General features: G+C 34.3%; 2 protein-coding genes across 2 annotated transcripts; one reads left to right on the top strand and one right to left on the bottom strand.

Moving 5' to 3' along the window:
• The first annotated feature begins 380 nt into the window (after positions 1–380).
• Positions 381–3,537, top strand: LOC120628551 (AP-2 complex subunit alpha). Its single transcript, XM_039896966.1, has one exon. It carries the CDS (start codon positions 615–617, stop codon positions 3,399–3,401), a length of 2,787 nt encoding a protein of 928 aa, XP_039752900.1. The 5' UTR covers positions 381–614; the 3' UTR covers positions 3,402–3,537.
• A 1,968-nt stretch (positions 3,538–5,505) lies between these two features.
• On the bottom strand, positions 5,506–13,643 carry LOC120628552 (INO80 complex subunit E). The gene is made up of 6 exons (XM_039896967.1): positions 13,483–13,643; positions 13,202–13,411; positions 12,672–12,856; positions 11,466–11,595; positions 8,683–8,879; positions 5,506–5,758 (listed from the first exon to the last, which is right to left on the bottom strand). The coding sequence occupies exons 2-6, from the start codon at positions 13,406–13,408 to the stop codon at positions 5,704–5,706; spliced, it is 774 nt and encodes a 257-aa protein (XP_039752901.1). The 5' UTR covers positions 13,409–13,411; positions 13,483–13,643; the 3' UTR covers positions 5,506–5,703.
• Positions 13,644–13,933: the final 290 nt, after the last annotated feature.

The following is a 13,933-nucleotide window of genomic DNA, read 5'->3' on the forward strand; positions in this document are numbered from 1 at the left end:
TCTAGTTTCTACTAGTGAAGTCCGATTCATAAACTTTTCCAACAAGTTGCTAACTCGTTGTGTTCATACAAAATGCATAATTCGGTAGCGAAAATTGTTAACTCATTGCATATTTTGTTTGTACCGCTCAGCAACTGTTGGAAAAGTTAGTGAATCGGGCATTTGGTCTGTGCAGCTCTAAGACAATAAATAATAAAGTGCGGCTATGTAAGAATGGGCGAACTCAACGTCAAGTAAAATTCGGAGACGTCTCTTTGCTTGATTATTCATTTACTTGATGTTGATAATTTTATTTTTCCCAACTTTAACGTTGATATCTAGTCTAGTAACCCTATGATATAACATCATTACGATATTGATCCATAAACAAGGAACTTGTACTCACATTCTGACGTTTCAATTTCATAGATAATGTGGGAAGGCGTTGTAGAAGAAAGCTCAGTGACCGAAATTGAAATTATGTTTAATGACGGCTACTAAAGTAATAAGTCGAGTTTAAAGCCGCTACATGAACTTTTACTTCTTGTAGAATCGTTGTAGTGTAGTGTTGCAATCTTATAACCGTAAGTTGAATAAAAGGCATAAAACTGGTGTTCGATAAGTCTCTTGGCAATATGCCTGCCGTGAGGGGAGATGGAATGCGAGGGCTCGCAGTTTTCATATCTGACATTAGAAATTGCAAAAGTAAGGAAGCAGAAATAAAGAGGATCAACAAGGAACTGGCCAACATACGTAGCAAGTTCAAAGGCGACAAAACTCTCGATGGCTACCAGAAAAAGAAGTATGTCTGTAAACTCCTATTTATTTTCTTATTAGGTCACGATATCGATTTTGGTCATATGGAAGCTGTAAACTTGTTATCATCCAACAAATATTCCGAGAAACAAATAGGCTATCTATTCATATCAGTACTGGTCAACACTAACAGTGATCTCATAAAACTTATAATTCAGAGCATTAAAAACGACCTACAGTCTCGAAACCCTATTCACGTGAATCTCGCCTTGCAGTGCATTGCCAATATAGGCAGCAAGGATATGGCTGAGGCCTTTGGTACTGAGATTCCTAAGTTGCTAGTATCTGGGGATACCATGGATGTGGTTAAACAGTCTGCAGCTCTCTGTCTTCTAAGATTGTTTCGAAAGTCACCTGAAATAATTCCTGGTGGTGAGTGGACATCTCGAATTATACACTTGCTAAATGACCCACATATGGGTGTTGTAACTGCAGCTACATCACTGATAGATGCACTTGTAAAGAAAAATCCTGAAGAATACAAGGGTTGTGTAACTCTGGCTGTAGCTAGGCTAAGCAGGATTGTGACTGCCAGTTACACAGATTTGCAAGATTATACATACTACTTTGTTCCTGCACCATGGCTATCAGTGAAACTATTGCGGTTATTGCAAAATTATACTCCACCTTCAGAAGAGCCAGGAGTAAGAGGACGTCTGTCAGAGTGCTTGGAGACTATCTTCAATAAAGCCCAAGAGCCACCAAAATCAAAGAAGGTTCAACACTCCAATGCCAAAAATGCTGTCCTATTTGAAGCCATAAGTCTAATAATACATAATGACAGTGAACCAAATTTGTTAGTTCGAGCATGCAACCAACTTGGGCAATTTCTAAGCAATCGCGAGACCAACCTAAGATATTTGGCACTAGAGTCAATGTGCCATCTTGCTACATCTGAATTTTCCCATGAAGCAGTGAAAAAGCATCAAGAAGTTGTTATCCTGTCTATGAAAATGGAAAAAGATGTGTCTGTTCGACAGCAAGCAGTTGATTTATTGTATGCAATGTGTGACAAAACCAATGCAGAAGAAATTGTACAAGAAATGTTGGCATACCTGGAAACGGCTGATTACTCTATAAGGGAGGAGATGGTTTTGAAAGTTGCTATATTATCAGAAAAGTATGCTACTGATTTTACTTGGTATGTAGATGTGATTTTGAATCTTATTAGAATTGCAGGAGATTATGTTTCTGAAGAGGTGTGGTATAGAGTGATCCAAATTGTAATAAACAGGGAGGAAGTTCAAGGATATGCTGCTAAAACTGTTTTTGAAGCTTTACAGGCACCAACATGTCATGAAAATATGGTTAAAGTGGGAGGTTATATACTAGGAGAATTTGGGAACTTAATTGCTGGTGACACCCGCTCTTCACCCCAAGTCCAATTTGAACTTCTCCACTCCAAGTATCACCTTTGTTCAGCAGCTACGAGAGCTCTATTGCTATCTACATATATCAAACTTGTTAATTTGTTCCCAGAAATTAAAAATAGAGTACAAGAAGTATTTAGGGCAGACTCTAATTTGCGTTCAGCAGATGTAGAGTTGCAACAGAGAGCATCAGAATACTTGCAGTTGAGTATAGTTGCAAGTTCAGATGTTTTGGCCACAGTTTTGGAAGAAATGCCTGCATTCCCAGAAAGAGAATCATCCATATTAGCAGTATTGAAAAAGAAAAAACCAGGACGTATACCTGATGAAGTGAGAGAATCAAAAAGCCCACTACCCAACGCTACCCCAGCTCCGATTATAAATAACATAGCAAATACAAACAGTTCTAGTGCTGACCTTCTAGGATTGTCTACACCACCTGGATCTACTGCTAATACTGGAAATGGTTTATTTGATGTACTGGGTGACCTGTATACAACTCCTAAAATCAGCCCTAGTACTGTACCGCAAAATAACATCAAGAAATTTTTGTTCAAAAACAATGGAGTACTCTTTGAAAATGATCTCATACAAATTGGAGTGAAGAGTGAATTCAGACAGAACTTAGGGCGGATTGGGTTGTTTTATGGTAATAAAACTCAGTCCCCAATCCAAAATGTCCATCCTGAACTGCATTGGACTGATTTGCATAAGCTCAATGTGCAGATGAAACCCATGGAACCTGTACTAGAAGCAGGCGCTCAAATTCAGCAGATGTTGACTGCAGAATGTATTGAAGATTTTCCTGATACACCCAGTATGTCTGTATCCTTCATTTATAATAGTGTCCCACAAAAAATTTCTATGAAGCTTCCACTCACACTCAATAAATTTTTTGAACCAACTGAAATGAATGGAGAATCATTCTTTGCTAGATGGAAAAACTTAGGTGGTGAGCAACAGAGAGCTCAGAAAATATTTAAGGCCCAGGGTTCAATTGATTTGGCTGCTGCACGTACAAAATTATCAGGTTTTGGTATGCAGCTACTTGATGGGATTGACCCTAATCCTGACAATTTTGTTTGTGCAGGCATAGTGCATACTAGAATGCAACAAGTAGGGTGTCTCATGAGATTGGAACCCAACAAGCAAGCTCAAATGTTCAGACTTACTGTAAGATCAAGTAAAGAAACTGTCTCACAAGAAATATGCGACCTGCTGGCAGATCAGTTTTAACTCAGGTTTTACACTGGTAAAATACATCAACCATGGGTTACTTCACATACCATGTAAATTGCCATAAATGCCCAAAAGTACTTTTTTTTTTTTTAAACAATTTACAAACTTGTACACTACAATAATGTTAAAACCTTGTGCATTTTAATTTTATCATTAGAGATTTTGTAAAATTTAAACTGCTTAAATTAATTTAAAATATATATTTATTGTTAAAATGTTTTAAGGTAAATAAAAGACAATGGTAATATATTTTGTTATGTTGCAATTAAAAGTATTTTCGCGACATTTATAAAATGTTTCATCTATTTTTAATCCTAGCAATATTTTTCACAGTCATAATAATTATATGCTGTATCAGTTCAGTTACTCTTACTTTTTGTATAACCAATTATTCATATTTATATTATTACTGAATTAGTAAAGTACATAGATATCTTACATCATATATTTAACCACTAATATATTATAGTGCAAATCAGTAGTAATTTATATGGTATAAATTTACCAAAAAATTGTATATAAGTTTGAATAGTTTTGTATTCATTGTATATTTTTTGTCATTATATGTTCGGTTAGTGGGACACAATCATTTAGATATTCAAGATGTGTTGTGGTGGCAAAGTAAGATTATAGAGTTAATAACTCTATTATTGTAAGGCATTGTTTCCAATGTATTTGTTATCATAAATAAACATAAGATTTTCTAAATGTAATAATGATTGAAATTAATATAGCTGAACTTAATTCTGAAATAGTGTAAAATGAAGTTTATTTTTTTCTACACTTAAAAATTTTCTGCATAGCAAATTATATCTGCACTATTATTTTTTTACATCTGGTCAAACAAGAGATTATTCTTATTAAATTTCAAACTAATTTCATTATATTTCTGAATTTAAGTTCACTTATTATATTTACATAATTATTATAGGACATGGTAATGAAAAGCAAAAAGTGTCATTTTTTACTTCAATAATCATCAAGAAAGTTAAGCTGTTACATGTTATCCTTAAATGTTATTCAAGGAACATGTTTTAATATTGTAACTAGTATTTGAGCTAGAGTGGTGTGCACTACACTACATTATAGGTAAAAAGGCACTGCCTAATGTACAATGATTAACATAAATCATTTTGATATAAATGTCATCTTCATAAAGTTTTAAACTGTAGTACAATGTGCCTTTCAACCTTGTGCACCACACTGCTAAGCTACCGATTTTCTAAATTATATACATTTAAAGTAAAATTAAAGAAAATTAGGATTTAGTAGGTACCTAAGCATAAAATGCAGTTTTGTGGTAATTTTGGTTTAATTTATAATCATTGTTCCCAATCTATTTCTCATACATAAAATGTACCATTTCCATATGTTGAAAGTTATATGATACTGACACGATTTGTTAACGTGATATGATTAGTAGTAACACGAAAATGCCATGTACCTTTCTAGCTCATGTAATTAGAGTAATCGCATATAAAAAGTTATTAACATGTACTCATGAGTATAGAATCTCACAAAAGGTAGACATTTTATTTTTTTATTTTGTTTCCATGAAGTATTTAGAGATAGTTTAGGAAATGTAGAATAATGATACTGAATATTAAATGTTGTTAAAAAATCTGTAGCATGCTGAAGCTTTTTGCATGGTAGAATTGTTTGAGGAATAGTTACATTAAAATAAAAATGTTTTATCAATTAATGTATGTATTTACAACAATTTGGTAAAATATTACATATATGTATATTATGAATTTGAAATATTAGTATAAATGCTTATTTAATATATTGCAAACACTATGTATTGTGTGATTACACTGTGTAAAATATAGCATGAGAAATTTAAGCGTGGTTCATTATAAAGATAGTTGTTTCCTTCCCTTGCGCTTTGAAATCATATTGTACCTTATTAAAAATTGTCTAAAATAAATATTTAACCAGTACATATTATATATTGTTCTTTCATTTTTCTGGTTTTGATACAGCAGTATGTACTCAGAACATAAGTAGAATACTTTATCACAAACAATAAATTTGAAATATTACTTTAGTGTTATTTTTAAGATGTACAGAATATATTCTGCGCTTGCTGCATAAGCGCAGAATATATTCTGTACATCTTAAAAATAACACTTTTACATGTGCAAGTAGTTACAATGAATATTTTCATTATAACAAATGTTAAATAACTATTGAAATTCTTAAAACCAAAGGCGACATGTCTTTGAAGAGACTCGCTAGTCGGACACCTTTGATGAGTACTAGTATTAATTATCACCGAAGTGATTGACAGGTACTGTTAATCAAACCATTCGTCCACATTTGGTGAATTTTCCAGAACATCATTTGATTCACTGAAAATAAAAAAAGATTCATCATTACTACATATAATAATAATTGATCATCCAATCGATTTAACTTTTATACTAATTCCGCTGAAGTCTTCTTACAGGGAGGTCCCGGTTACTATCCCCGTTAGGGCAAAATTGGTAATTATAATTTTCCATTTTTCTCTGTTCCGGTACGATGCCGCGTAGACGCCGATTAGGAATATGGGTTTACTACCCCTACTAGTCTATCTCGCTACCACCATACACCTGGCAAGATTACAGAAAGGGCTAACATGAAGTGGAATTAAAAGAACAACAAAAGAGGTTGCTATATTTTTCTATGAAATCTACTTTCTACCATGTTTAATACATCATAAAAAGCGGGTACGTTTGAAACCTGAATAAATCAATTAGTACCATCAATAATAAAAAAATAGAATACGCTAAAATTCGTGTGGCAGGTTTCCGAGATTTTAGCCGTGTATTTAAAATAATAGATAAAATAAAATATCTACCCATTCAAATTCAAATTTCATTTATTTCAAGTAGGCCTAGAACTAGGCATTGGTTATGAAATAATATGTTATGGTACCTAACTACCTTATCCATGCCTAGATCACCAGGAGACCCACCCTCGGAAATCTATATGGTATTTTAAAAGTAGGTATGTCAGGTACCTATCACATCATAACAAAATTACACGTTTTATTTTAGTTTTAATTGTTTACTGAATGCAGCACCTGGTATTTCGACGATTTTTCTCAGATAATATTTATATTGTTGCAAGAATTTAAATCAATACGATTTAAACTGGTGGTTTTTCATCACACTTGCTCTTAACGTGGACCTTATTGCATCCAGATAAGGCTCATAATCTAAGATATTAGACACGCGTGTTTTATTTAAAATTACCGCACTTGTATTTTGTTTATGATATCCCGATTAAGTTTAAATTTGGTTAAAGTTGGAAAATTGTACCTCACTGCAAGTTATATGTATGAAGATGGACCATTTAAATTTAAACCATTTAAACAAAGAGTTTTATGCCGCTAAAGATAGTACGCATTTTCTTGAATGAAAATATATTTTTGACCTTCTTAATTATGATAAATAAGGAGGGGTAGGCAAGCTCACATTTTCAAAGCCCTTTCAATGAAGTTTTTTGCTTATCTGGGCCCCAGGTCTGGTATTACAATAATATCTCAGTGGTAATGGAAAAACATCTATTAATATCTATTAAAATATTATGTGCAACAAATAGTAAAATAACTTTGTTGCAGCATCTGTTTAATAAGGATTGGATGCTTTACCAGAAATCTGGTAACCGAGGGAAAAGTTAACATAACTTTAATATGCCCCTACGAAACCTACATACATGCCTGCTGAGTATACCAACGGTAATTTTATTTATTTTAAATTTTTTGTGCTAATAAACGTTTGTTCATGAGTCCTTTAAAGGAGTACTAAGACATATTTGTAGAAGCAGACTTGGCCCAGGATCTATTTATTAGATTTTTACAAATCATAACTTTCCAATAAGCCCATTTGCCCAATTAGAAAAAAAAATGATCAGATTTTTTGCCAACCTCTAAATTATTTCTTTCCGAGTGATCCAATCTGGACTGGTAGATAGCGTAAGGATTAATTTGAATAATTAAAGATAGATTTGTATGTTGCAAATGAAAATTACATTTGCATATTAACATCCCATTTTTGGACATAGGCGTCGTCGGTCATAGGAGAGGTATTTATAACACTGACCCACCACGCTGCTTTAATGCGGGTTGGCGGGCTAATATTCATTCCAAATGTTTACCTGATGAATGACTACAACAAGAGAGGCTTCGGCCATTAATTACAACAAAATTCGACGTTCGAGGCTCAGATCGGTCTTGTAAGTTGGAGATCTCGGGTTACATCGCTGGCCAGGACAATTCCTCTGATCTGGTCTGGTGGGAGGATTCGGCCATGGGTAGTCGGCGCTTATCGACAAAGACGTGTGTGCTTCCAAGTTCTTTAAAGTTTCGGTACGATGTCCCGTCGAAACCGATTAGGGGTATATATGGTTTATTAAAACAGCTGCAATGCCCCTAATAGGTCAGCCCGCTACCATCTTAAGATTGCATCATCAATTATTATCAGGTGAGATTGCGAGGAGAACGAGACGAAATAAATAAGGGGTTGAAATTAGGGTGAAGAACCTACAATGCTAGACATGCGACAAAGAAAAGTGGGATTTCATACAAAAATAAACGGAACCAATAATTAAAGTAAAGCAAAAAGGGGGGGAAAGTGTTTGGTTGTAGGTCAAAAGGCAGTTGCAGCAGATAGGAGGTTTTCAGTTGTTAAGAGTCATGTTCTCTCAACTATGGAAGTCTATGAGAACTTTCCCCTTCTAAAGGAGTAAGTGGTCGCTAAATATAAGCCAAAAGAATGTTTGGAGTTACCAAGAGGGCTAGAAATAGCTATGCTTGAAGTATTTTTACGTGATCGAAATCGAAAATGAGTAGATCCGTAGTAGACTCAGAGTACCGACATAGCTCAACGAGCCGCGAAGCTGAAGTGGCAATGGGCGGGGCACAGAACCGATGGACGTTATGGAGTCAAGGTGCTGGAGTGGCGACTCCATACTGGTAATCGCAGCGTTCAACACTTCACAGGGCATGCAAGGAAACCTCCGGTGTAATTACCTTGCATGCACTTCACAGGGCATGCAAAGTAATTACACCGGCAACAACTCCCTTCTGACCGGAACACAACAATGCTGCTTAGCGGCAGAAATAAACATGGCTGTATTACGTTCCCGGACCAGCTCTGTCATAAAATCTCTACTGCTACTAAAGGTTAATGATGATGAAGGAGAAAAAAGGAGAGTTTGCAGTCAGGGACTAGGAGTGTTAGGAGTTGTAAAAGGAATAAAACAATAAAAAAAATTATATAAATCGCACCTGTCAAGCGAAGGGTCATTGCTAAACATTTCTGTAGGTACAGTGGGGGGTGCTCGCTCAGGCAACAGTTCGAGGTACGATTGTCGCGACTGAAGGTGGCGCTCCACCTCTTCGGGAGTCATGTGACCGTCGCTTGCCGACAGGCCAAATCCTAGAGCTGGCGATGCCTTCGCCATCATGGTACCACTAGCTTGATGCTGTGAAAAATCATATTTATTTATCTAGTATTTCAATTAGTGTTCGATGCCTACATAAAAGGGGTCATCTTGTGTACTATTTAGGGTTCCGTACCAAGGGATGCCATACAAAGAAAGGAAGTATTTTTATTGTAATTAAATATTATAGTAGTTAAAGTGTGTTTGTGTATTTGTCCTTTCTTCACGCTGTATAAACAACCTGTCAACAAAACGAAACGTGTCAGGAAATGCACAGAGAGTAACATAGGTTACTTTTTATCCCACACTAACAAACGTTTTCCACGGGGTTTGGAAATAAAACCGTAATAAACGCGGACGAAGAGCTATTAATAAATGAACAAACGACTCCTTATAAAGACTGATGTGAGTCCGTCATTCGTCTATCACAGTGTTCTTCAACTTCAGCTGTGTGTTTCTTATAATTCTTTATTGCAGAATTTAACTAGAACAACTAGAACAAAAGCTTAATGCCATAAGGCATTAATCTTACACTATATCTGGTATAACGTACTGTAATAAAAAGACGGGGTTAAAGTTTAAAAATATTTGTAAAGAAGGCCTCACCACATTTTTGAATGACATAGGCTTCTTTTATATCATACGAATGTTATTACATATAAGTTTCCATTTGAATTGTTCATACATAATTTAAGATTAACCATAGTAAAACAAAAAGTACCTAATAAAAATCGTGGTTTTTCAATCAGGGGATATCGTAATGTACCTAAGTCAAAAGCGACCAGTTCAGTTTATTTTTTCACCTTGTTTCTATTGGTATTATTAGTTACAACACGAATTTAATTGAGCTTTGGCACGGAACCCTTTAATCGTGAGTCCAACTCGCACTAGACCAATTTTTGATATTGTTCCAAGTAAAAAAAAAAACTAAATAACAAAGAAACATTAAACGGAATTTGCTATAATCAAACACAACCAACCCTACTCAGTAAAAATAACAAAAATTGGCAATGTATACCTACTGATTACAAACATACCTACTGACAAATTCATGTTAAATCTGAGCTGATATTATTTAATTTTAATGATGAAAGAGACTCAGTCTTTTAAGGCTTATTAAAAACACGGGCCTCGAAAGATCGAATTGTAAAATGAAGACTAACAGCATGCGTTTTTGGTGATGAGTTTTTTTTAATAAGACTCCATCGTTAATTTTAAGGACTGAAAAGATTTAAGTTGTTTTTAAAGAGGCAAGTGTCCATATTGCTGACTAAATAATTATCTGTTATCTATATACAGTATTCTATATATTAAGTTGATATATTTTTTTTTATTACTAATTGATACAAATATTTCCTTACAAATAATTAATTTATACCAAACTCGTCGACGCCTAGGTGATATCTAAACATTTCAAAAAAATATATTTTCAAATCGTTACGTAGCGTCGCATACTCTTAAGCAACGGTGAAGGAAAAATCGTGAGGGAACCTACATGGATGAAACCCGTTGAGAATCGTGCCCTGTAATGGGTTGACGATGATGATACTCTTAACTACTATCAGCTGAGTTCGTCACACAAGTTAAGTTATCAATCGAAAAATAAACATGTAATATAGTTTGCTATATATGCACACGCCTGCCTACTTCCGAGGTGATAAGGAGCAAGTAATTTTAATCCGTTTTAAGTTTGTAAGTACTTATTTTCGTTTTTAAGGCTTAGGGTGGCAAGATTCAGTTGCGATGAGTAAAAAAAATGGTTGTCATTTTAAAAAACCTTAGAAGCCTGTGTCTCTTTTATCATCATTTCATTCAGTCTTTAATGACTGGGTTTTGGAAAAATTGTTTCACTATCAAGCAGGGTTCATAAAAATCCTATACCTCTCTAAAATACAATAATTTTAAAAAGCTCGCATGGCTAGTGATAAGCATCGTCTTCGAATATGCAGCCAAAAATCATCATGGTATTGGATTTTTATGTGATGAATTCTCAGTACCAGTCCAGAAGAAATTGGAGTTATTCAACCCCCTTTTTCCGGAGAGAAAGCTAAGCATTTGGTCCCGGTTAAGCCCGTCAAACCGCATCCCTCTGTCCTGTGAGAAGAGGCCTATGCCCGATTGTCAGACGTTCGACAGGGATTTTCAGACCGTAGTTTTTTTTTTTTGCGTTACAAAGCTCTGTAGGTATATTTTTTTAATGAATCCGCGATACATAACTTATCAAAAATCAAATATTTTAATTCCGTTTGTCTCGTTGGATAGCACGTTATAAAGGCAAAAAAAGCTATTTTGGGTATGTACAATATTGCAATTTTTTTTTCTTGTTTATTTAATGTATAAGTATATATTCTGTTTTGAAGTAAACTTCATAAATGATATATGTCAACGCACATTGTTACCACAAATTTTTGCGAAGATTGCTGGGAGAACTTGGGGTAACTTGTGGGCAAGTGTTGCCACTGCATAGATAAAGTTTGCTGGATTTTATGTTAAATACAATATTATTAGTTTATATATTATTTCCACATAAACATAAATTGATATATAAGTCATAAAATACACTGGCTGATAATAATTAATATCAGTGAACCCTGCTTTTATGTATGTGGATACCATCTTTTGTCTTACAGGATTATTAGTATTTGGTGTTTTTTTAGGGACAACTGCTCTTTTCCTTTTCATAGTATTATTGAGACCTTTATTGAGTGCAGATGGTGTGGACAAGACTTGCGGGCCAGCACTGGTATCCATCTTTTTCCTAAAAATAAAAGGAATTCAATTATTATAATCCTAAATCAATAATCACATTCTAATATATACATGACCAGCAAGTGTGAGTCTGCGTATGGTGATAAAAAGGCATATATATAATAATTTCAGCAAGTACCATGCTTAATTATTGGCAAGGCACTCAGGCCTCCATTGCTGGACAGAAGAGGGTTCTTATCTCAAGAACTGGTGATATTACGTGAGTAAAATGCATGTTAATGCCATGTGTAAATAAAAACCCAAATATTACTTCAGAGGTACATTATTTACTGTCTCTGAGACTTATCTGTGGAACCGAAACACTGAATTTTTGAGTTAACCACTACCATAGCTTTTACTGATAGACATCAGCACTGCACTAATATCACATGCAAAAATAAAATCAAGTGACTTCCGTCACTTTGTTAGTTACATGTCGCGTAACATAGGTACTATGCACATGTTGGTCTATTATCTTGAATAGGGTTGTCATAAGTAAACACATAGCATGTTTTGAATTATGTAGTTTGTATGGAAAAATAAATATGCACTTTTTTGATATATTATTTTCACAGGGTTGATTCCTTTTGATCATGCATTGATGCACCCTTCTAAAGTATTTTGTTATTCTGTTACATGTTGTATATAGATCTGAAGAATTTTTATTTCTATTAGGGATTTAACATCATATTATAAAAAAATAAACTCACTACCTTTTACATGATAATATCCTTTGTTAAAACCTATAATGGCATAAAATTATTTTTTCTTACCTGTGTTATAATGTAAATAATGACTTTTTAATTTTTTTGAATTTTTTGAATTAAGTTTATTTTCAATTCCTCAGAAAATAATAAAATCACACTTATATAAAGAAAATCTTGTTTTATTATAAAACAAGTTGGAGTGTAAAACTAACCGTTGCCCGCATTCTATGTCAACAATTATTACATTTTCACAAATCCTGTAGGGACCTGTTTGTTTTTCTGAGATAAAAATTAGCCTATATTACTCTCCATCCTTTCAACTAACTTAATGCAAAAGTTGATTAGTTGATCAGTTAAATAAACATCAGTAAAGATTTACCTTTTCATTGTCTCAGCATGATTATAAGTTGCATCATCTGAGGACTCTGTATCTTCGCTGTCTGATGTGGTGCTTTCATGTTTTTCATATTGCAATAATCTATCTAATAGGAAGCTGCGATCACGAGACACCTTAAGCAGCCTTTTTTGACTACATCTTAAAGCATCTTGAAAACACTCATTTTCCTAAAAGAAATAGTTTACAGTAAGCCTTTCTCTCTATATATACTATATAGAAAAATCTTAGCAGAATAAACTAGGGATTAGTAGACTATACCTTTGAGATAATTATGGGAAACACTAGATCATGCAGCGTTTGTCACAAAGTTTATTTTTCATTAATAAAGTAAATGACATTTATTTGTATAAAACACACAAAACTTTTAAAGTTCTTGCTATCACATATATTTTGTCTCATTTGGCCAACCAACTGGGCTTTAGTGTAAATCTGCCACAGCCTCTGTTGATTTGAAATAGACTTTGGGGTAGTGAGACAGCATTACATTTTAGAATACATATAGGTACACTTACATAAATGAGATACTTCAGTTTTTTCTTGAGCGATAGATATTGAGCCTTGTAATTAGGTTCAGGCTCTGGATCGCTGCTGCTATCACTGGAATAGTCTTTTCGCGAGTCGTGGCTGCGAGGTGCATCCGCATTTACACTATTACTGGCACTGGCTGCTTCGTTAGCCTGCATATTTGCTATAGAGCGGCAATACCACCCGTCTAGCATCTTCTACGAACAAAATAAAAAATTATACATGAAAATTAAAGTTTCGCGAAGAAGATTGCGTAAAAAAATATAACCTTGGGATAGTTTTCGGACGCCAGTGTAGCTGTTTTAAAGTACAGGTATATAGCAAAGCCGAAAATAATTGAGAAAATGATACGGCAAATAATGGAAGAGTAAGATAATCCCAACAAAACCTAAAAAACGCAACAAATAAGTTTACTTGCAAATGTCAAAGTGTATAGGTATTTACCACAGACCAGTAATTAAACATGTTCAACAGGGTCCCGATTAAGAAGGCCAGGCCACTAACGAGACCCAGTTCCATACAGTTTACGAGTCAAGTTATTATAAACGGGCCGCTATGCTTTGACCATTGTGATGTAAATATATAATCTGTGCCATGACTTTTTCTGAGGGACACCCAGATTGGGCAGCCGTAAAAAAAAAGCAGAGTGTTGCTATCCAATAAGTTCCGTTGTCGTGTTAAATGAAAAAGTCAATACGTATTTTGCTATTTTCTTATTT

The sequence above is a fragment of the Pararge aegeria genome, chromosome 13 (assembly GCF_905163445.1).
Source record: "Pararge aegeria chromosome 13, ilParAegt1.1, whole genome shotgun sequence".
Classification (NCBI taxonomy): domain Eukaryota; kingdom Metazoa; phylum Arthropoda; class Insecta; order Lepidoptera; family Nymphalidae; genus Pararge; species Pararge aegeria.

Coding starts and splice junctions, on each gene's coding strand:
- LOC120628551 (XM_039896966.1), top strand. CDS start 615: ATGCCTGCCGTGAGGGGAGATGGAATGCGAGGGCTCGCAGTTTTCATA.
- LOC120628552 (XM_039896967.1), bottom strand. CDS start 13,408: ATGCTAGACGGGTGGTATTGCCGCTCTATAGCAAATATGCAGGCTAAC. Junction 12,857..13,201: donor AACTGAAGTATCTCATTTAT/GTAAGTGTACCT, acceptor TATTTCTTTTAG/GAAAATGAGTGTTTTCAAGA. Junction 5,759..8,682: donor AATGACCCTTCGCTTGACAG/GTGCGATTTATA, acceptor TTTTATTTTCAG/TGAATCAAATGATGTTCTGG.